General features: G+C 50.7%; 10 protein-coding genes across 10 annotated transcripts; 6 read left to right on the forward strand and 4 right to left on the reverse strand.

Moving 5' to 3' along the window:
• Nucleotides 1-430: 430 nt before the first annotated feature.
• AtWU_03408 (glutamyl-tRNA(Gln) amidotransferase, subunit A) lies at nt 431-2,389 on the reverse strand (the record flags this gene model as incomplete). Its single annotated transcript, XM_035498520.1, has 2 exons — nt 431-930; nt 982-2,389. The coding sequence occupies 2 exons, from the start codon at nt 2,387-2,389 to the stop codon at nt 431-433; spliced, it is 1,908 nt and encodes a 635-aa protein (XP_035354413.1).
• A 983-nt stretch (nt 2,390-3,372) lies between these two features.
• On the reverse strand, nt 3,373-4,867 carry AtWU_03409 (MFS monocarboxylate transporter; the record flags this gene model as incomplete). The annotated part of the gene is made up of 2 exons (XM_035498521.1): nt 3,373-4,672; nt 4,734-4,867. The coding sequence occupies 2 exons, from the start codon at nt 4,865-4,867 to the stop codon at nt 3,373-3,375; spliced, it is 1,434 nt and encodes a 477-aa protein (XP_035354414.1).
• Nucleotides 4,868-5,641: 774 nt separating this feature from the next.
• On the forward strand, nt 5,642-7,586 carry AtWU_03410 (MFS transporter; the record flags this gene model as incomplete). Its single annotated transcript, XM_035498522.1, has 6 exons — nt 5,642-5,695; nt 5,764-5,912; nt 5,963-6,949; nt 7,000-7,131; nt 7,185-7,391; nt 7,493-7,586. The coding sequence occupies 6 exons, from the start codon at nt 5,642-5,644 to the stop codon at nt 7,584-7,586; spliced, it is 1,623 nt and encodes a 540-aa protein (XP_035354415.1).
• A 398-nt stretch (nt 7,587-7,984) lies between these two features.
• AtWU_03411 (bicyclomycin resistance protein) lies at nt 7,985-9,628 on the forward strand (the record flags this gene model as incomplete). Its single annotated transcript, XM_035498523.1, has 1 exon — nt 7,985-9,628. One exon carries the CDS (start codon nt 7,985-7,987, stop codon nt 9,626-9,628), a length of 1,644 nt encoding a protein of 547 aa, XP_035354416.1.
• Nucleotides 9,629-10,248: 620 nt separating this feature from the next.
• Nucleotides 10,249-10,656, forward strand: AtWU_03412 (cupin domain-containing protein; the record flags this gene model as incomplete). The annotated part of the gene is made up of 1 exon (XM_035498524.1): nt 10,249-10,656. The coding sequence occupies one exon, from the start codon at nt 10,249-10,251 to the stop codon at nt 10,654-10,656; it is 408 nt and encodes a 135-aa protein (XP_035354417.1).
• A 624-nt stretch (nt 10,657-11,280) lies between these two features.
• AtWU_03413 (nitronate monooxygenase) lies at nt 11,281-12,336 on the forward strand (the record flags this gene model as incomplete). The annotated part of the gene is made up of 1 exon (XM_035498525.1): nt 11,281-12,336. One exon carries the CDS (start codon nt 11,281-11,283, stop codon nt 12,334-12,336), a length of 1,056 nt encoding a protein of 351 aa, XP_035354418.1.
• A 177-nt stretch (nt 12,337-12,513) lies between these two features.
• AtWU_03414 (uncharacterized protein) lies at nt 12,514-14,402 on the reverse strand (the record flags this gene model as incomplete). The annotated part of the gene is made up of 2 exons (XM_035498526.1): nt 12,514-14,045; nt 14,096-14,402. The coding sequence occupies 2 exons, from the start codon at nt 14,400-14,402 to the stop codon at nt 12,514-12,516; spliced, it is 1,839 nt and encodes a 612-aa protein (XP_035354419.1).
• A 1,447-nt stretch (nt 14,403-15,849) lies between these two features.
• Nucleotides 15,850-17,920, reverse strand: AtWU_03415 (IucC family-domain-containing protein; the record flags this gene model as incomplete). Its single annotated transcript, XM_035498527.1, has 4 exons — nt 15,850-15,930; nt 15,997-16,462; nt 16,533-17,379; nt 17,428-17,920. 4 exons carry the CDS (start codon nt 17,918-17,920, stop codon nt 15,850-15,852), a joined length of 1,887 nt encoding a protein of 628 aa, XP_035354420.1.
• An 861-nt stretch (nt 17,921-18,781) lies between these two features.
• On the forward strand, nt 18,782-19,585 carry AtWU_03416 (class I SAM-dependent methyltransferase; the record flags this gene model as incomplete). The annotated part of the gene is made up of 1 exon (XM_035498528.1): nt 18,782-19,585. One exon carries the CDS (start codon nt 18,782-18,784, stop codon nt 19,583-19,585), a length of 804 nt encoding a protein of 267 aa, XP_035354421.1.
• A 1,440-nt stretch (nt 19,586-21,025) lies between these two features.
• On the forward strand, nt 21,026-21,683 carry AtWU_03417 (DUF1091 domain-containing protein; the record flags this gene model as incomplete). Its single annotated transcript, XM_035498529.1, has 2 exons — nt 21,026-21,204; nt 21,257-21,683. The coding sequence occupies 2 exons, from the start codon at nt 21,026-21,028 to the stop codon at nt 21,681-21,683; spliced, it is 606 nt and encodes a 201-aa protein (XP_035354422.1).
• Nucleotides 21,684-21,986: the final 303 nt, after the last annotated feature.

Below are 21,986 nucleotides of genomic sequence, written 5' to 3' on the forward strand. Positions count from 1 at the left end.
TGTGGAGTATCGTTTCGAAGAGAGAAAAAGAGAAAGCAGGAGAGGGAGATTCTGGGGTTCAGATTTTAGCAACAGCTAGGCAGCAATTGCGCTACAATCACGATAGCACGCGTGTTTTGCCAAAAGGCGGTTCTAGCCGATCTGGAGAGACATGTCAATTGCTAGTGCTGACTGGAGTTGATAAGGATGATCCTGGACCCGCATCGGCCCGATGCAGTCGTTTGCCGTTGGAGCAGCATGAAGAGCATAATCAATTCACCTGTTCTGAGGATAAATCGATATGCAGTAGTTTTGTCTATGTTTTTGACACTATATACAATATCCAAATTCTCATCTATAACCTGACAAATATCATCAAACATCATATCGTCTGTGGCATAAGCTTTGTAGCCGTCCTCGTCGTTATCCCTTCGAAGATAAGCACTAAGCGTCAAAACAAGACCGGTCCACCAGTCAACGTCCCCCCGGATAACGGGGCACTAATAATTCCAGCCTCCAACAAATCCTGAGCCAGCCTAACAAGTAGCCCATCACACCCCTTCGCAGCCAGAACGTCAATGGCGACGGGAAATTTCTCCTGGTGCTGTGTAATGGTGCTGTAGGCCGCAATCTCTCCAACGGGAATGACAAAGTCCGGCACACTGGCCATATTGGAGATGAGGAACTTGCTATAGCCTGATGGTGCGCCAGGCAGCGAGCGGTAGACATTACGCGCTGTCTGGGAGCCATCGGTGCCCACATAGACAATAAGCGACGAAGAGCACTGCTCGGGGTCGGAGATCGGAGTGAGATAGTTCTCAGCGATCCAGTCCATGAAGAGCGTCTTGTTGTGGATGGCTTCATCCAGTGCGGAGTCAGGATATGCCATAGACCAGTTCCACCGGGAAAGAGGGACGGGGTCGACGAAGGGGACTCGGCCGTCGTGCTTTGCTGTTTGTGTATTAGTCAATGTTGTGAGTGAGAGGCTTGGGCCATACGTACCTGCATAGTCGGCATAGAAAGGATCCCTAACCAGAGGGATCTGCTGCTTGGTGATGAGCATTGGGTAGGTCAGATTAAGCAATGTCTCAAGCGAGACATTGGCGGGTGCGCCGGACGGCGGCTGTGACGACCAGTCGGCAGGTAGGTCCAGCGGGGTGGCTGTCGTATTCAAGAATGCGGCCAGGCGCTTTTGGAATCCAGCCAGCAATGCGTCTGCCGCAGAGTCATTGGTCGTCGGGAAATCGATAGTGTACAGCTTGCTGGGATAGCGGACTGATTTGCCATTAAACGAGGTGTAGTTAGTGCTGTAGAGGGCTTGGTTGGCTCGGTCCCAGAGGTAAGGGTCCCTTGTCAGGACTCCCGCAGTATCGAGCACCGGAGACATGGACATGACATGGTCGAGTTCGACGAGACCATGAGATGGGCGGGAACCGTAGACTCCCTGGACCTCGGCTGGATTGCGGATAGAACCACCGGTATCACTACCAAGAGCCAGATCTAACCATTCGTAAGAGCCGATGGAAGCACCAGCGCCTGACGAGGAGGAAGAAGGATCCTGGTATCCATCTCCACGTGGGTTGAAGGGTGAGTGAAGGTCGACCCAGTCAGCTGTAGCCGTTTCGCCATTTGCAAACTGCGAGGGCTTCTGTAGTCCGACAATAATGGCGCCTGCGTCGATCAGACGCGAAACAGCGGTGCCAGTGACGTTGTTCTCTCCGTACAAGTTGTACCATGCCCGATTGCCGTTGCTCTGGCGCACGCCAGCGAGGCTGTAAATATCCTTTACGCCGACGCGGGCCCCGGCCAACGGTTTCTCAGAGCTGGGAGTATAGTAGATGCGAGAGGGTACACCCACTGTGGATGAGACCAGACCGGCCACTTGGGCCGACAAAGGCTGGAATGTACCGTCTGGCTTCTGGAGCAGTGGTTGCGTAAAGGCTCCTGCAAAGTCGCTATATAAACGGTAGACTGGATAAAGCTTCCCAGTAGCCTGTTCGAGGAAGTACGGGCCTGATGGGACAACCCTGGACTCCAAAGGCACGAGGACACTGGAGCGGGAAGTATTGAAGGTTGTAGTGACATTGTCGGGTTTGTAGCCACGGATTAAGACTGCACCCAGGAAAGCGGGTGTAAACACATCATCCACATCCGTCCATGTAGAGAAAAGAGAGGGCAACGATGATACCTCAGCTGTCTCCTCTTGGACAACAGTCACAGGGTAGAAGCCATTGACACTGGGGACGTCCTTCAGGAAGGCCGCCGACACCGTCACATTCCCCGCTGAGTAAGGAGAGACAAAGTAATCGATATGGTCGAGCGTGACGGACAAGCCAGTTGACACTAATTGAGCGGACACTGCACCAAGCAGCCCAAGGGCCGCCACTCCGAGTTGTAAAGAGCGTACCATGATCAGAAGACGAGTCTGCTCAAAGGTTTGTGACGAACAGGGGCTGAGGGCTGCCCATCGGCTGCATATATACCGTCCCTGCCCAGACTGTTGGAGCTAATCGGTGTCATCGGAAACAGGCGGCAAGCTCCGATTATTGGCTTGACTTGTGATTATTGATCTTTCCAGTAATTCGATGTTGCATCAACTCGAATCAATTGCATCTCCAAATCTTATCGTTATCAGGTCATCGGGTGATAAGCCGAACTTGCCGAGCGATATCGGGCATTCCTGCCAAGGTGGAGTAGTTGGAGTCGTTTGGACCTTCCAGAATAACAGTTCCTGCAGCAATTGTTCTACCCACGTGGAAGCCTATCTCGGTACTTAGTGCTGAAGTTCAAGCGATGCTACATTGGCTATCAAATAAGGGAGGCCCTACTGCCACACCGGCCAAGCTGCCTCCACACCAGCCTTTACTCATGCTACAACCTGCCGCCTACCTTAGAACGTAAAGCACGCTCTTAATGAGGTAACAGCCTTATTCTAGTGCAAGTAGAATCCTTCTCGCCTGCCACTTTAAGTTATCTGCGCCCGAGGCAGCAGTTCAACATCTCTATATCAAGATCATCGGGAGGGTTCTGCCTGTACTAACAGGCGAGCCTTACTCTTTAGGGAACACACTTTGCCTGCGGAGGTAGGCGGATGATGTGGCATGAGCGAAAGCTGGTGTGAAGGCAGCCTGGCCGGTGTGGCAATAGTGCCTCCCTTCAATAAGCGGCCATAGATACCGTGCGCCCAAGTCATACTGAATAACCACGACGAGGCCATCCACAAATGGAACGAATTTTCAGAAAACATCAAGTTCATTGGAGTGGAGATGGTGGTTAAGATAATACATCATGGGTTCCAATACATACAGTTTGGATTACCCCCGAGCGCTGTCGCAACTCCGGGGTGGCCTTATGGTTTCTAGGAACCCAAAAGATACGCACAGACTACAGCTGCTACTGTCGCCATTTCCAGAGCAGATGTCCATCGGGCCCAATCATTGCCTCCAAGCGCACCCAGACTATTGCAGCTGTGGCAGCAAACAGCAGGCCACTGACCAGTACCGACATGTTCTCGTACGCCTTCGGGGTGAGGGCATTGGCCGCACTTCTGACCAAGACACCACCAACCGGGGTACCGACCATGGTGGCCATGCCACGAACCATGTACAAAACACCGTTGACGGAGGCAAAATTCTGTACCCCGAACAGCTCGACAAGACTGGTCGGGAAGAGTGATACATACGCACTGGCGAAGGTGCCATAGAGAATGGTGAACGTGATAAATAGACCCTGCGACTGCGTCGTCTGACCGGTCAAAGTGGATGGTAACCAGAAGGCAACGGTAGCGATGGCACTGAGACAAGTGGTGAGCAGAAGAGCATTTAACCGACCAAGGCGATCCGCGACATGGCCGATGATGATCTTGCCCACTGCGTTACAAGCATTACTAAGGGCAATAAAGTTGGAGCTGGCTGTGGTACTGTATCCAAGGGATTGGGCGTATGAGGCATAGAAGAAGACCGGGGTGTAATATGCAGCCGCCTGGAATATCGCGCCTAGTGCCTGTGCCATGAAGCGACGCGTCCGGGCAACACGCCAGTCCACCAGTGGCACATTGAGAATACCATCCACACGACTGGTTCTCGAGGCATTTTCGATTGCGATACGACGCTGGCTGGCTGGCTCCCAGGCCATTGCACCGCTAGCGACCGCGACCAGCGCGAACGACAGACCACCAGTCAAGCGCAGAGTGTTGCGAAATCCGAGGGCGTTAACGCACGCAGTCAACGCGGGCGCCCACACCAGACCACCCACACCAGTGCCTGATAAGATGATGCCCATAGCTAGGCCTCGGTGATGGGTAAACCACGTGGGGGCAATGGTGACTGGTATCATGTAGCACAGGCAGGTACCAATGCCGTTCAGCAGCCCTTGCGTCAGCTCGAAATGCCACAACTTCGTGCCGAAGCTGGCCAGAATGAGAGAAAGCCCGAAGACAAAGCCGCCCGCAAAGGAGACCACACGAGGCGAGAAGCGCTTTGCCCAAGCGACCGCAAAAGGCCCTCCGATGGTCATCAGGGACACCGAGATGGTACCAATCAGGTCGATCTCTGCCGGCGATGCTCCGGTAAAAGGTGTTCCGGGCCTCCGTGCCAGGCTCTCATACAGGGCTTGATAAACACCCCATGCGAAATTGAGACCACAGCAGGTGAAGATGATGACAAAGGAGGCGGCCACGATGACGGTGGATTTCCTGAAAAATGCTAGTAAACATCTAGGTTTCGAGAGTACTTCAGGGGGCATTGGAAGCTTACCAAGTCGAATTCCGTGCTGCATGGTTCTCAGCTGGACTCGAGACTATGGACATGGCTGTCAAGCGAGGCATGGTGCTGGCTAGGCTGATCACATCTTCGGACACAGTGCTGCGGGCGGTTATTGAGGCAGGCATTGGAGATGGTAATGTACGGAACTTGTGAGTTCCTGAAGAGAGACACACTAACTTGGACCTCAAAGTTTCACTGATATCGAATCGGTGGTCTATTTCATCTCAACGGAGCGAAAGTGAGTCATCTGAACAAAGCTGCAGGATGAAGATCTGACGTCTTTCGGAGGGCTGCTGCGTGGATTAGATTGGTTGCTGAGAACCTCGGGTCTAGCCGACGGGTCACTTCGGCGGGTCAGTCCGGGGATGCTTGCTGGGCATCAGATTCGACAAGGCAGATCACGCTGTAAACATAGACACAAATGTATATATCATATTGCCTGAGGTATATGAGGCTTTCGCTGTGGATTTTGTAAGTTAACAACTGGTGAGCAACACGGAAAGCACCCACCATGTAGCAGTGCCGAACCCGCCTTGAAGTACCAATGTGGTTGGGTGTAGTGAGGATCTGGTGGCTCTATGCCAACATTGTGAGACAATATGCCACCATTATCCCCGATGACAGTAGCAATGAATGTTCAACTTAGTGAATTATTTCGCGAGAGTCAGTTGTGGACGGTTACTGCTGGGTCACTATCTTCCCGCAATACCCGCTAACTCCGCGGATTACTTCCCATTGGCGGAAGAGACTGTAGTCCTATGGAGTGTCTGTTTAAGAAACAGTCACAACTAATATAGAAATGAAGAATTTTCTTTGAATTAAAACAACTGAGCTAATTCTAATCGCTGTGAAGGCCATTCCATGTCACCGGGTCAGTCTCTTCGGTGGCCATTATCACTATGAGTAACCCACAAGATAGTGAAACCAGCAGCCAATTTTCCCAAGCATTGAAGGTGAAGCTTACCACAAACTGCTTGATGCCTTTTTGTATCAATTGTAACTGACGGTTGATACCTACTAGGCTGATGTGGAAAAATACCCTGGACAACTTCTGTCCATGGGACAGGGCAAAGACTTTCCTCCTCCCCTGCCGAATAGGGAAGACTATGTCGTCGATTTCGATGGCCCGGACGATCCTCAGCACCCCTTGAATTGGCCTCTCTTTACCAAGTACGCCATTCCTCCAGTTTCCGGACTCACACTTACGCCTTCTCTCTTAGAATACTCATATCGACGATCGCATGCTTTGGCACATTTATCCCATCTTTCGCCAGTGGAGTCTTTGCACCTGGCTCTGCTGCTGCAGCCAAGTCTTTCAATGTAGGATCCGAAGTTGGGATACTGGGTACATCGCTCTTCGTGTTAGGTTTCGCAGCTGGTCCTGTCATCTGGGCCCCCGCTTCGGAGCTGTTTGGAAGACGATGGCCATTGACACTAGGCATATTCGGGGGTGCTGTATTCACCATTGCATCTGCCGTCGCGAAAGACATCCAAACGCTGATAATATGTCGCTTCTTTGCGGGAATGTTCGGGGCCAGTCCACTCGCGGTGGTTCCCGCTGTGCTGTCGGACATTTGGAACAATTCGCACCGCGGAGCTGCCATTTCGCTGTATGCAATCCTCGTTTTCTTGGGTCCGTTGAGTGCCCCTTTCATTGGAGGCTTCATTGCTTCGAGTTCGCTCGGATGGCGTTGGACCCTGTACATTCCGGCTATAGTGGGCTTTGCTTGGGGTGGTATCTGCATATTATTTCTGAAGGAGACTTACGCGTCTTGCCTTCTTGTGTCGAAAGCGGCCAACCTTCGGCAGCAAACTGGTAATTGGGGCATTCATGCAAAGCAGGAGGAAGTCGAGGTGGACATACAGCAGCTAATTCAGAAGTACTTTACCCGTCCACTGCGGATGCTCGTAACTGAGCCTATTGTTTTGGTTATTTCCCTTTATATGTCCTTCATTTACGGCATTGTGTATGCCCTGCTTGAAGCTTACCCTTATGTTTTTGAGTCCGTCCATGGCATGGGCCCTGGGGTTAATGGTCTTCCATTTATTGGCCTCATTATTGGGCAGATGGCTGCCTGCGGATTCGTTCTCTCACAGCACTCTGCCTACGTGAAGAAGTTAGCTGCCAACAACAACGTTCCCATCCCAGAATGGCGCTTGAACTCTGTTGTAGTTGGTGCTCCAGTGTTCACGATTGGTATCTTCTGGTGAGTCAGGTCACTTTATCCACTTGATTCGGTACTGAATAGTGCCACAGGTTCAGTTGGACTGGCTTTACTGCCAGCGTTCACTGGATGGCTCCAACTGCAGCAGGAGTGCTTATCGGGTTTGGAATTCTCTCCATATTTCTACCATGCTTCAACTATTTAGTTGATTCATTTCTTCCCGTGTAGGTGTGGCCTGAAACATGGCGACAGTGGACGTGATACTGACTCTGTGTAGGGCTGCTTCGACTGTGGCTGCAAACATCATTCTTCGATCCAGCGTTGCGGCAGGGTTCCCACTTTTTTCGAAGCAGATGTTCGCGAACCTCGGGGTGCAGTGGGCGGGAACACTGCTGGGATGTCTGTCGGCAGTTATGATCCCTATTCCGTTCCTATTTCGAGCATATGGACCCAGGTTGAGAGGGGAAGGCAAGAAGACCAGCCGGTGAGTGCTGCAGCGGACTCTGAGGGTTTGCGGGGTAAGAGAAACAGGGTTATATACTTATCACCACTGTGACACTTGACATTGGGCATGACAAGCCCTAGAGTTGATAGTTTCGTGGCCGAGTTCAAGCTGGGCATGCCGTTAGTGACTCCAGGCGAGTGCGCTGGATGGCTACCACCGAGAAATAAGGCCTGAAGCATTACCTGGGTCGAGAGTGGGGATATGGTGGTAAGCACAATCACTTTAGGGATCAACGAAGATTCTCTAGCGGGCGAATGGGGAGAGTTGGATCTGCTGCAGCTGTCCTGTCTTTGCGATCCTACAGACCTTTGGCCCGGATGTTTAACCTTATCCACTATTTACATACATGTTAAGCTAGATTACTGTATATATTGTGCCTCGATAATAAGAATTGCCTCAAAGAATATACTTCTTCCATCAGAACATTGACGTTTGGGTGTTGCTTATTGTGTCATTGCCGGTCGGGAGCAGACGGAAAACCGAGTGCCGCCCGACCGATGGCCCTTGGCTCGTCTTCGCTTCCCACCTTCCAAATCATTATTCCTCGTCTGCGATCGATATACCTATCCATAATGAGCGATACGACTGCCTCGAAGCGCAAACGGGCGCGACTCGCCTGTGAACCTTGTCGCGAGCGCAAAAGGAAATGTAATGGTGAATCCCCCTGCTCGACGTGCACGAGTTGGGGCTATGAGTGTCACTATCAGGCTCCGCGACGCGTGAGAAGCAAACCCGCCGACCGGGGAACCAACATCCGCGACCAGAATGAACCCATTGTCGAATCGAGTCCCCGGCAGATGGGCCGCTTCACTGAGACCCTTGAGGTCAATTCGGGAGCAGCCTTTGTGAGAAAGATCGGCCTCAAAGTTGACCCAGCAAATGCACCCAAATTGAATCTCTTTGGCTGGAATGTGGGCAGGCGCAAGTCCCCCGCCGGACTCGCCCCCGTCGCAGCCTTTCCCATTGTCGAGATCCTCTCGTTGATGCAGATGAGGACTCTGGCGAATGTCTATTTCTCCAAGGTGGATCCCTGCTATGGTTTTATCGATTCTAGTGAATTCTTCCGCCGCATGGACAACCGCTGGCAGCCCAACGCGGTGGAAAGTACATATGATGGCGTCCTGGCTGGGGTTGCCGCTCTCGGATGCCTTTTCTCTGGGACCAACATCAACATCACCGAGTCTCACTTGGTCGAATTGGCTCGCTCAATCTCCGAGACTCATGTCGGCAGTGTTCGTCCCTCACTGCACCTGGTGACTGTATGGACCCTGCGCGTGATTTATCTGCGCATGACTGCCCCTCCATATCCGGCATGGGTGGCAAGCTCGACCTTGATGCATTTGATCGAAGCTTCCAGACTCAATCAATTAACGGCAGATGACGATCGTGATCTTGATACCCGGCGAAGGCTCATTGGCGTCGCTCAGCATCTGAATCTCTGGATCTCCTACGATCTGGGCCTTTCCCGAGTTCCACTGGGCAGTGACGCGCTGGGACTGCCATCATCGCGACCTGGTGATTTCACGACAGAGCTTCTCGGTCTTCTACCTGTAACCGCCAGCCTGGGACCGGAGACCCAACGTCCAGACCAGGAAATAGAAGAGCTATTGCATCAGACGTTGAACCGCACTCACACCAAACCACCCTCTCTTCTATGCCAATGCAATCTGGTTCTTTGTCTACTCCGACGTCTCCGGTTAACTAACCTCACCGCATCGCCAACCACAATGACTAAAGTCCTTGACCTACTCAAACGCAGTCTATGTGCAGCACGTGAAATGGTTGCCGACTGCTCTCCATGGCACCATGTACCTAATGTGCCGTTCCAAATGATCAGTATCATCCTCGAGATGGACACCAGCCCGGCACTCGAGTTACTGCCTGAAGCTATGCAAACGTTGAGGGTGGTGGCCTCTACCTACGATACGGAAACCATGAGGGAAGCGTATAACACAGCATGTTTACTCATTCTTCTGTATGAACGGCGTAGACGTGCGGACACTAGGTTGCTGAGTACAGTACTCCAAGAATATCAGCAGTCACCAGCCACAGAGTCGTCGCTTCAACAAATGGCAACCTCTGACGAAGTATCCTGGCTGGAGGGGCTGGTGGCTGATGTGCCAACCTTGCAGGGACTTGACTTTAGTCAATTTTTGCAGCCGGACATGCTTCGAATGTCTCCGGATACTTCTGCTTGGGGGAACAAGTCTGGTTGATTGCCAGCCCCTGGAGCAGATCGCCTGTGCATCTGATATAAGGCTTCAGGAAGCCAGTAAAAGTCGGAGATATCTCCATAGAAACGTGCTCCTGACACACCGGATGCCATATTAGAAGCAAGAAATAGCACGATAGCTAAACTCGTCATGCCACTGACTGGATGACAGCCATCCTCTCGGAGATAACTGGAGATGCTAAAGGGATGACCTGAGCACCCACTTGCAATGATATTTGCGGAGAACCACCATTTCCCCACTATAATGCAGGCTGAGCGGGATCTGGAAGGCAGCCGACGATTCATTGATAAAACGGACTTGCTGACACTCCCTCCTATGAAGGGCCCGGAGATAAATGTGGATCTACCGTCAGCCTGCAGCCCCACGGGAACCAGCTGACATGTTCACCCAGACTTCAGTATATACACATTAGGGTAGTCGAGTATAAAAATTCAATAAAAGACAACAAATATGCTCGTCTTTTTTCACCAGCAATAATATCATTTCACTACATCCATTTCAACCCTACGTCCTGAAGCCTATCACATCCCAACTCTGCTAGTTACACAACACCTAACACCTACAAACCCCCCATAAAGCTTCAAGAAATCATACACAAAACTATGCCTGAATCAATGATCATCCCCTCCGCCCACAAGCCAGACGCCAAAAGCGCCAAACCCACCGCCACCTTCACAGGAGACGTCTACCTTGACCCGATCCACTTCGCCAGCGACGCCTCCATCGCCAATGTCACTTTTACTCCCTGCGCACGCACATACTGGCACACCCACGAGAACGGACAGATGATCAAAGTGGTTGCGGGCAATGGATGGATCTGCGATAAGGGAGGGGTCCCTCGGCGTTTGAACACGGGAGATGTTGTGTGGGCACCGGCGGGGACGACGCATTGGCATGGTGCGGATGAGGAGAGTGTGATGACGCATTTTGTTGTTGGACTGGGGAAGACGGTGTGGCATGAGGCTGTTAGTGAGGAGGAGTATAAAAGCAGAGGAGAGGGGAGGGAGTAGAGGGATATCATTTGGGTTGAGACTGGTGTTGTTGGTGGAATGAACTGGGGAGCATGGTTATGAGTGGAAAGGGCGTTTTTCTGACTGAGTGTTTGTTAGCGAGCTAGGGAAACTGTATATTGGATGGGATTCCATCCATATGGACCAATATTTACCACATTTTAGCAAAAGATAGGCCATATCCATCATTGTCCTATAAGGACGGTAGAGTAATCTGCACTGCGGACTGCTTCCCTCCGCTACAGCTGTTGATAGCGGCCATCAGGTTTTTTAAATAACTATATTAAATAAATAAAATTTAATTAAATCAACTTCATATTAATTCTGCCAGTAGTAAAGACTAAAAAAAAAAAAAAAAAAAAGAAAAAAGAAAAAAATGTATTTGCCCCATGGCTGTTATTAACCGCCGTACCTCCGCAACACCCGCAATACGCGCTCGGCAATCAACGGAACCCGGATTAGCCCCACCCTCTAAACCCCATAATCCCATCCCATCTCACGTCATCTCATCCCCTCCACTACTTTTTTCATCATCTTCTTCTCCATCCTCATCAATCATTTAATGCATCTATATCCATCTATACCCCAAAAACAACCAAAATCATAATCACAACCATACACAAAATGCCCCGACTCCAAAACCTCGCACCCACCCTCTCCCGCCTCTACCCATGGACCACCAGCCCCCTAATCGTGAGCGCTCCCATGCGCGTCATGTCCGGCCCCGCCCTAGCCGTGGCAGTATCGCGGGCCGGGGGCCTTGGCTTCGTCAACAATGCCATCCAAAACGTAGCCGCAGATCTAGAGCAAGCATCATCTTTAATATCGTCATCTGCCCTCAAAACAACACCATCCTCCCATCTGCCCATCGGCGTGGGCTTCCTCCTCTGGGCCGACGACCTCGACACTGCCGTCGAAACCATCCAGAAATACAAGCCCTGCGCGGTATGGCTCTACGCCCCACCTAACGGCCAAGCAGATCTAGATACCTGGTCCCGAGCGATTCGTGCCGCGTCACCGGGAACTCAGATCTGGATCCAGATCGGGACGTTGTCCGAGGCGAGGAGTATCTTGAAATCGGCAGAGAAGCCCGATGTGGTTGTCGTTCAGGGAGCGGAAGCAGGTGGGCACGGCAGAGCTAAAGATGCAATAGGTTTGATTTCGCTCTTACCGGAGGTGGCTGATGCGATGGCGGGGAGTCAGATCCCTCTGTTTGCCGCAGGCGGGATAGCTGATGGGCGGGGCGCGGCGGCGGCGCTGTGTCTTGGTGCGTCTGGGGTGGTCATGGGGACGAGGTTCCTGGCTGCGAGTGAGACGAGGATCGCGCGTGGGTATCAGCAGGAGGTTGTGAGAGCGGAGGATGGAGCGGTGGGGACTACGAAGACGTTGTTGTATAATCACCTCCGCGGGACGTTTGGGTGGCCCGAGGAGTATATGCCCAGAACGGTTATTAATCGGTCGTGGGTGGAGCATCTGGCTGGGAAGGGATTTGAGGAGTTGAAGGTGCTACATGATGAGGCGGCGAAGCAGGGGGATCAGGCATGGGGACCGGAGGGTAGGTTGGCGACGTATGCGGGGGCGTCGATTGGGTTGGTTCATGAGGTTAAGGACGCGGAGAGTATTGTGAGGGAGGTGAGGGAGCAGGTGTTGGAGCGATTCGCTTTCATTGGGGGTCAGTAGTCTAGCTGTTGAGGTCAACACCATCTGATTTCTTCATTGTCTATGATGATACGCTGTTTGACAATTTACGACCATGATGAACAAGGGAAGAGCTGTGTGATTACACTATTGATGATGTCTAGTACTATGAAAGATCATCCGTCACCACTCATCACACGCACTCAACCTGCCCATGACTTAAAACTGGCAGTGTCCCTCGTGCTCCTCCTCACCCTGGCCAGATTCCTGACCGAATCCCTGGCCAAATCCCTTGTTGATTCCCCAGTTAGATCCAGCCTGAGCAGCCTGGGTAGGCACCTGCACCTGAGTCTGGAAGGTAGAAGGACGGGACTCTCCACCCACAGTCCAGCTGGGCACCTGGGCAGAGACAACAGCCGAGGTAGCTTCCGCAGCCACAGCGGCGACGCTGCTGGGGGCAACAGGAGTCTCCGAAACAGTCTCAACCGACGCACTAGCCGCGCCAGCAGCAACGTGTGTCACAGCCGCAGAAGCGCTGCTCACGATAGCGACAGAAGCAGAGGTGCTAGCCTTGGCAGTAGCAGAGGCAGTGGTAGTAGAGTTGGAGCTATCGCTACCTCCAATGCAAGCGAAGCTCATCTTCTTAGTGTACTTGGAGCTATCAGCAGACCAGACGACCTCGGAAAGATCCCAGTCCATGTTGACATACGGCCAGCAGATACGGCCATCCGACATGGTGACCATATCTCCCGACACATAGACATCGGTGCTCTTGAAGGCATCGCCGACCTTGTTACCATCGGAATCAACCTGCTGGAAGTAAGTTCCGGCGAACTGTCCACGGCAGCCCATGGCGATGTATTCACAGAGGGGATCGGAAATCTCCTCCCAAGTGATGAGGGCCGAGGAGTTACCGAAGGTGGCGACGTGGGCGTTGGAGCAGTCGTTCGACCCCGAGGTCACCCAGGTGACCTGGCTATCGCCGTCCTCGGCACCGACGGTGGAGGTAGCCTGCTTGCCGACCTTGGTGTACTTGTCGGTGAACAGGGCGAGGGCGACATTGCGGGGGTTGGTACGGTTACTGACGTGGGTGTAACCGTCGCCCATCCAGGTGTTCTCGGTCACGTCGACAGCGCCGCGCGAGACCCAGGTGAAGATATAGCGAGTGCTATCAGCGAAACGAGCGAGGCCGCTGTAGCTGCCGCCCATACCGCCCATGGCTTCACCGGAGGCGCCGTTGGTGGTGTTCTCGTTGGAGATTTTGACACCGTCGTTGGTCATGCCCTGGGTCTTGGTGTTTAGCCAGATGGCGCCCTGGTCTTCGGCGCAGATACTGGCGTAGGGAGGCTCGTCAGCGGCCTCGAAGGCGATACCGGTGTTGTGACTGCAGCCCCATGAGCTGGAGGCGCCGGAGATAATCACGAGGGTGCCGTTGTCGGCAACGTATTCGATGCTGTCGCCGTAGTGGCCGGAGGCGTCTCCAGAGTAGTCGGTCACGACGAAGTAGGCGCCGTAGAGGCCGGCAGACTCGGAGTAGACCAGGTCACCGTTCAGGTCGGGGGAGGCAGAGAGACCGTCGGAGGAGTGGACGCCGGGACCACCGAGCCAGGTCTTCCATGTTTGCTTGCCGTTGGTGTAGCGGTGGAGGACGGGGACAGGGGTGTCGCTGGGAGGAGCGTTGGTGGTGCCGGAGGGCATGGCCTCGTTGGTCAACAGGGCAAAGCCGTCGTTGTGGGCGACGAGGCCACCGGCTGAAGTTGTTAGTGGAGTTACAGCTGAGATAGGGTTGTATGTGGCCTACCTTCCTGTCCACCGCTGACAGTGACGGTGGTTCCCGTAGCCTCAAAGGTAGTCGGGTCCAGCTCGGTAACGTGGACGTCAGACCCGCTGGCATCCAGGTAGGCGAGATAGGCAGTCTTTCCATCCGGGGAGACAGCGAAGGGAGTGCGACGATGGTGAACGTAGTCAGTCCAGTAGGCCGCCTCGATGGGGTTGAAGGAGCTGTCGAGTGCCAGCACGTCGACGTGGGTCTTGAGGCTAGACTCAGTGAGAGCAGCAGAGGCGCCCAGCGCCGCAGAGAGCAGAGAAAGAGCGAAAAAGCCACGCATGACGGGCGATAGTTGGTAAGCTGTCTGCAATGTATGTGTTGCTGCTGATGCAAATATCGGGGGACTTGCTGGGATATATAGGGCTGGTGAGACGGACTACTGGTTCCGACAGGAGCGCTATTGTGGGAATTAAGGGCGTGACCTAAGCCTTTCTGGTGCCATTGTTCTCGATGAGAGTGAGACCCTGATGGGGCATTTCCCCTGGTTAATGGAACTGGGGTTTCATCTTGATCGATGCCAGGGTCTCGGCTCTTCACCGCCCGGCGGCCTGCCAAACCGGTGCTCCACTGTGAGGCTATATCAGAGTTCATTAAGTCTATTTCGACGCTACCTGAATTTGACCTGAGTCAGTGAGAAATAATGAGATAGGGGTGCTAGATGACAGGCAGCAATTACTGCAAGTATGATGAAATGCCCAGAAGACCCCATGGGACACCACGGATACATGCTGAAGCGGCCAGCGATGCCGATGGAGAGGGGATGCTTGGCAGCGGATACGTGAAACAGGACGGCTCCGGAGAGTCTCCGTGGGCTTCTCTTTCGTGAATTGGAGTCAGTTGGAGTATTAAGCTCATATAGGCTATTCAGTTGTCGGCAATCTGGCAGACTCGCGTGGAACCTAACATGTTGGCAGCTGAACATCCAGCTATCGCGTTCGTATGATTGCTAGCAATGCGCATGGACATGGACGTAAGCTGAGACATGAAGGAGAAAAACCAGTATAGTTATTACCTGCGGTAACATATAGGTTAATATGTTATAGCACAGGATGAACCTATTTCTTCAGGTTTATCTCATCATTCAGATCCACAGTTCACTGTTCCGAGATCGACAGCACGATCGCTCTATACGTTTGCCTCGCGATCTACCTCATACTTCCAATCGCATCACAGAAGGCTCGCTCGGAATTTGCGGAAAAGCTTCATTTGAGGAAGTCTTTATGACATCGGGACTCATTCTGCGAGATCTGGTTGTCCCAGAATGTTCCTGCGTTTCGCGGCGCAGGACCCCGGCGGGGTGGTCCTCGTGACGGTGCATGGCTAGCTTCCAAGATCGGAAATAAATTAATCATAACTATACACAGCCAGTACTATATTTTAAAACACACACAATGCATTATAAAGCGTTGGGTGCTTCGATAGGTCCTCTACAAATCTGATTCGATCTCCTGTTGGGCACTGGCTTTTCATGAGACCAGCGCGCTCTTTGCTGTTATATAACGTAGATAAAGGCTAAGCTCCTGCTCTTAGGAATTCAATTACTATGGGGCGCATAAAGCTACACTGCTCGGCTTTGTAGTAAAATAAAAACAGTGAGCTACTTTCATTTATGAGCGAAGAACAATGTGCATGCACAATATTGTGTCCCATGTTCCTAAAGTCATTTATACGGGTTGAATGCGGCAAAGCGGAGGTCCGAAAGGCCACTTGCCGGTTCAGTAGGCGTTTTAAACTTCTGCTTTGCTAGTAGGGTCATCTTCTGACTGCACATCCCGAAGGAGAACATTCGGCAGCTCTCTTTCATAGTACTATACGCGATTAGCCGGAACCAAACTCGACGCATATGCCTCTGAAGTATCACGAAATAGACTTACATCACGATAGATATTTCTGAGTCGCATTTCCATGAAACACTTGAAAGCCATGGTCTTATTCATAAAATGGTCATGCACTGCCTTGGCATCTGGATCGCCCAAAGAGACCAGGGCTCTTCCGAGCTCCTCTCGAACAATGGGCCACCCTCCATGGGATTCCAAGCCTAGCATATATAAAAGATGGCCAACATGCATCTGGATTAGAGCATGGTATACCTTGTGCCACACCTTTTGCATATCATCCACAAAAGTGCTAGCGCCAGGAGGAATTGTACCGAGTTCAATACAATTTCGGGAGAATGTAGGTCGATGTATTCTTGCTCCTCCAAAGTCTCGCACAGCAAATCCAGTAACTTCTTTTGATGTAGTATTAATGCGGACGCAAATGTTCTGAGCATGCGCTTCGAGGCCGATTCCATGACGGACCAAGGGCGGCAGAAGCAAAGAGAATAACTTCGCAAGATATCTATTTAAAAAAGATTTCTGTTAGATAAAGAAGCGAGCTAAACCAGGCTCGAGGCGGGTGAGGACAGTACTTTCTAAGCCATGTTTGCTTTTTCTGGAGATCGTCGAGACCGAACATGATCTCCATGTATGTTCGATTATCCTTATATGGCTTCTGAAATAATCCAGCAACTGGGATAATGATCTCTCCAAGCTCTTCCGCTTGCATTTCCGGACTTTTGCGTATAATGCATGTTAAATGGCGTGCTTTGTCAAAATCATCCTGGCCGCCTGTGATAGAAGCGGCATCTTCAAAGATCCATAAGTCTTGTGGCAGTAAGGCCCTCAGCGCCGTGCTAAGTGCTGGACTCAGAGCAGCAGTCCATGGTGTAATAGTCCTCGGGCCCGATGTGATCTGACAATTTAGCGAAAGCTTAAGATGCAAAGGGGACCCCACTTCAGGGAGAAATGATATAGTGCGCATTGAAATCTGCGCACGACAGCATCTCCTAACAGCGCCAATGTGGCGTGCATCAGGAAAGAGCGGCAGGATGCTCGGAAGCTGACGGGTGAAACACGGTACTACGACTCTTTCTGGTGACTCTGGGCTAGGAATCCCTAATTGCTGCAGGAGAGGTTTCAGTAAACTCGTGTATGGCCCGAAGGCTCTCATTTCTGATCGTCGCAAAGACAGAAATGATATCTCTGGTTCCAGCAGCTCGGGAATTTCGTCAGGTGTTATGGGCTTCAAAGGCGGCTGGGCAAGACATGCCCGGTGTAGCTTCCTAGCGTTAACACTAAGGCAATCAGGATCGATAAAGGTAGTGGGAAAGCTCACCGGATGCGTTGGATGTCCAAGCACGACGGATTGCTCCCAATCACACAAAGGAGACTTGAGATGTAGCTTCGGCTGAGCACTGGCTATCTCCAGCCATTTTTCTATCTCATATTAGCATTGGGCCTTCAAAATATGCCTTAGAGGCTCACCTTGATTGTCGGCAGAATTTCGGACCTCCGTCACAAGTGTATCTACGGCGGCACTTGGAAATTGTTCATGTTGCCAAAGGCAGACAATGCGGCAAATGGCACCTGGGTCTAATTCTTCTGATACTTCCCCTTCGACTGCTTGAGTGAGCACTGGAGGAAGTAGATCATCCGCACGTAGAAATCCAGTAACCTTCCGATCGTTGTTCTCAACAAATGCGGAATTTCGGAGACCACATTTGATCCAAGACTCTCCAATTCCAGCTGGGTCACGTAGACACAACACCAAGTTTGGATGTATAGACCTCACTATAGTTGCGCTGGCCAGGCCCTCGTTCACTGCACTTGCCAGAACTCGCCTAGTAGTCTCAAAGAGAGCCTGTCGCCGATAGAGCGATGTATCGATTACACGGTCTGCTGTCTCGGTGATGTGCGTTGTAACTTTGTATTCAGTCGAGTTGCGTGTGATACGGTCTCTCCACTCGGTCGTTTGCATCGTTGGAGAAAATTCTCCCCGGTAAGCTGGCATTTTGCTCAATCTCAGCAACTGCCTTGGCAACAGAAACAGCCTCCCTGGGCTGGATGCGATGCAGACTATTAAGCGGTACAAAATATGGAATTTGAAATAGCGACTTGTATTATTTCAATGGTTTCATATCGAATACGTGGTTAATGACTGCCGAAACCATGAATGAACCCTACGGATGTTCCCATTAATGTTCCTGGCGACGACGCTGGAATGTAACATTTCTCGGAATTGGATGAAACCCTCCACCTGAAAGTGGATGACCGCGGTATTTCCAAGCTCAATGCTATAATTGAAAGCTAATTGTGAATTCGTTACGGTAGTATTCGAATATAAGGTGAGTAGGTGGAACACCACGGTATGATCGGTGACGGAGGTGATGATTCCATAGGACGCTCTCTACATGAGTTATGGGTGGTAATATGACAAGAAACACCCGGACTTCGGAGCCAAATATGTCATTAGCTAAACTATATTCCAACTCTGTGAAGGGCAGTTGACAACGTTGGGAGTGAGGAAATACTGCACTGAAAACGATCGCGCATCCGTGGCATGTCGATAGACTGAGAAACCCGAATCTCAGAACACAACATATCTTTCGAACATTTCAAGAAGTGGCCGATACTGTATGGAAGCAGCATTTCAACCTCAACCCTGGTGCGAAAATCCATAGACTACCTGCATCAGACCAATGGCCAGCTTCTCGTAAGTAGACTCATATTAAGACGTTCAATATACTCACAGTTTGCCTAACCCAGGGATGACAACTACGACTGCTCTGCATATGCGGCATGTCGCCCACCACCCCCAAAACATATTTTTGACACTATTATGGCCTATCATCAAGCTCCACGAGACTTGTGTATTGACCTGGGCTGTGGTAATGGTGCTGCATCCCGCGGTCTAGCCAGCCACTTCGGGATGATAATTGGTGTTGATCCCTCCGAGAGCATGTTGAAGGAGGCCAGAGCACAGACGAGATGCAGGAATGTCCAATACCGCCAGTTCTGGGCAGAATCTCTCCCCTTCGTTCAGGCAGGTACCGTTGACCTGGTAATAGCCTGCCAGGCAGCGCATTGGTTTGACCCTGACCTGGTATGGAAAGAAATGGCGCGAATTGTTCGCCCTGGAGGAACAGTTGCTTTTTGGAACTGGGGGAATTATGCTGTGGTCGGACACGCACATGCTAGCCACGTATTAAGAAAGTTCTCTTCTCAGGATCTGGCGTCCTACTGGCCGCAACCAGGGAAGGGGATCTGGGATGATCGTATGCGTCCCGTTGAATGCTGCGACTTCTCTAACTGGACTGATCACACGAGATTAGAGAGTGATCCCTCTGGGACACCTCATGCATTGAGGACCGTTGAAAGTATTCGGATGCAGATTTCAGATACACTTGGTGGTCTGGAGGCATTGTTGCGGACATGGAGTTCTGTTCATGAATGGCGAAGGGCACATCCTCATGCTGCTTCAGTAAGAGAGGGCGGTGCTGGTGACATCGTTGATAAGCTAATGCAAGACATGATTGAGGGTGAAGAGAACTGGCGGAGTATTACCAAGTCCGGGGAGAACTGGCGGGACATTAAGCTGGAATTAGAAACGCGCAGCATTCTCCTCATGGCTCGGAAAGCATAATCATTGCTGCACTTCAGATCTTGATCCGTGAAAATGCCGGTGCTGCTTGCAAGCATGTACACTATAATAAGAAAGTGAAAGCTTGTAAACTGCATCTTATCATTCATTCAGTGGTAGAATATATTCGTCCGGTTATTCAAGAATTCTCGTTACGTTGCCTTGTAAATGACTTTGGCATCGAAGAGATGTACTGGTACTAGTAGAGCTAGGAGCGTCAAGCATATGAAGTCCACCATGGGCCAATCAATAGATATTCCTGACATTGATGTTTATTCACCCGACAACTAGTCGGATGCAATTGAGAGATTACAATAAAGGCCATTGAACGGCACCATTCCCACTAGGCCTAATACCGTGGTCACGTTAGCCCCAATGCTACTTCCGAATAATAACTCAGTCAGATGATTCAATGCACATTAATTGACAAATCTCATTGTCTCGCATCAAGTTTCTTGGGGTAATCCAAGGCTCAGCGAGCCCTTTATTCGAAACACATCCAATACATCGTAAAGCGCGGGTACTCCGATAGAGTCTTCTCGGTTCGACCCCTTGTTGTGAGCATCGCCCTCTATGGGGCCAACGAGCACTCTACTAATATGTGCAGAAACAAAGTCTATTTAAGTTGGCCCTTAATCATTGGGTTACTCTGAAAATTCCACATCCTTGGGGTAATTATTGAAGCCGTTGCCAGGCGATTATGATGAGTATCGCGAAAGCAGCGAGATGACTTTTGGAGAGCTTCAGATCAGGTTACTGACTAGTATTGTTGTCATTCAGGCTCATGTACCAAATGGGTAGCTGAGTGAATGCTGCTCGATTCAGCTGATCATCTGTCGATCTCCTTGTTCGATCTGCTAGCCGAGGGCGTAAGGGTGTAGGGGAAAGTATATTATCCACTTCACCTGATCAATAGCAATCCTCTTAGGGGGACATTGAGTTGCTCTGGTCAGCTTTACAGGAATCTTCTAACAATTGGAAGTTCAGATTGATGAAAATGAGGGATGTACATGCACACTCCTATATTTAATGTTCAATAGTCTTTCGTGCCCGCATTGCTTCTTCTGTGCCTCCTTTTCTGCAACATTCACGGATTCTGTATTTAGAAACCCGAAGTATCTTAGACTAATATATAGAATTATAGAAAATATTATTAGGTTCACATAGCTAAATGCTGGTGCTGCATCGTTGATATGCCATGATCGGTATGACGAAACCAATAAACACGTCCTGTTTACTATGTTTGTTTGCAACATTGCTAATATTGAGTAGTCATCTGATGGCGATGATCATGGCCAAGCCAATACAGAAAAGCAAAAGCACACTCGTGGATTCGTATACCGCTCGTGTGATGACTAGCATGATATCATAGAACTTTTACCAGACACGTATATATAGGACTCGCTACATCATTCGGTCAGTACTCCACTACCCATCCTCAAAATGTTTCCTAGCCCTTACTTGCTATCTATTCCTTCCGAGATCTTTATAATTGCTTTGTTTATTACAACCTCATTGGCGCAAACCTGTTCCAACGACGACTCGAGAAATGTCATAGATCTTCTAGATGTTGAGCTCACAGCAAATCCTCCGTATTTTGGGCCATCATTCTGCGACCTGGAGTAAGTTTCATTCTGGATGTCCTGTTTCGATCCGAATAATAACCATGCATAGCGTCGACGATGAGGACGATCTTATGAAGATAAATTGTCAAATTACCATTGACAAACCCCTCAATGACACATGTACTGCTCCGTTGCAAGGATACAACAGAAACAGAAATGGAGACTGGCAGCCAATCCTGAACCAGACACAACAACCACTTTGCGAGTTCATGGACAAATACTCAGCTGTTATCGCTGATTTGTCCAAGTATGGGAACTTCCCCACCAAATGTCCCATTCAGCCCAGGAAGGTGGAGATCCGGGGCTACTACCCTGACGATTGTCTCTTGCCAGAAAATATTCCAGAAGGCAGACTCAAATTTGATCTCAATATCGAATGTGAGTATGACGGTGAGATGATGACAGTGCTTGAAGCGGAACTACAAGAGGACGTTAAGTCTGAAAGCATGGGTGGATCAGGTCCCTCTGCAGGCTGATCAGGTGGACGCGTTATATTCTTTTTGGTTCAGCGGTTGGCACGTCAAGCAATATATATAACAACTTGGGAGCCATTAATATGGGTGTTCCAGAAAATTACGTGCATGTCACAAGATGGAATATTGGAAGTAGGGTCGATGTATAGTCGACTGTACATTCTATGGACTCTAAACGTCATCAAGAAGAACACGCGTGCATCATGTTGTAGTAACCAAATTTGTTACTTCCATCACTCACTAAGAGCCAGAAGCATACCAAGATGCAGACTATATGCCAATTACTCATACTAGGCTACTGGTCGA

This window comes from Aspergillus tubingensis (assembly GCF_013340325.1).
Source record: "Aspergillus tubingensis WU-2223L DNA, scaffold_5, whole genome shotgun sequence".
Classification (NCBI taxonomy): domain Eukaryota; kingdom Fungi; phylum Ascomycota; class Eurotiomycetes; order Eurotiales; family Aspergillaceae; genus Aspergillus; species Aspergillus tubingensis.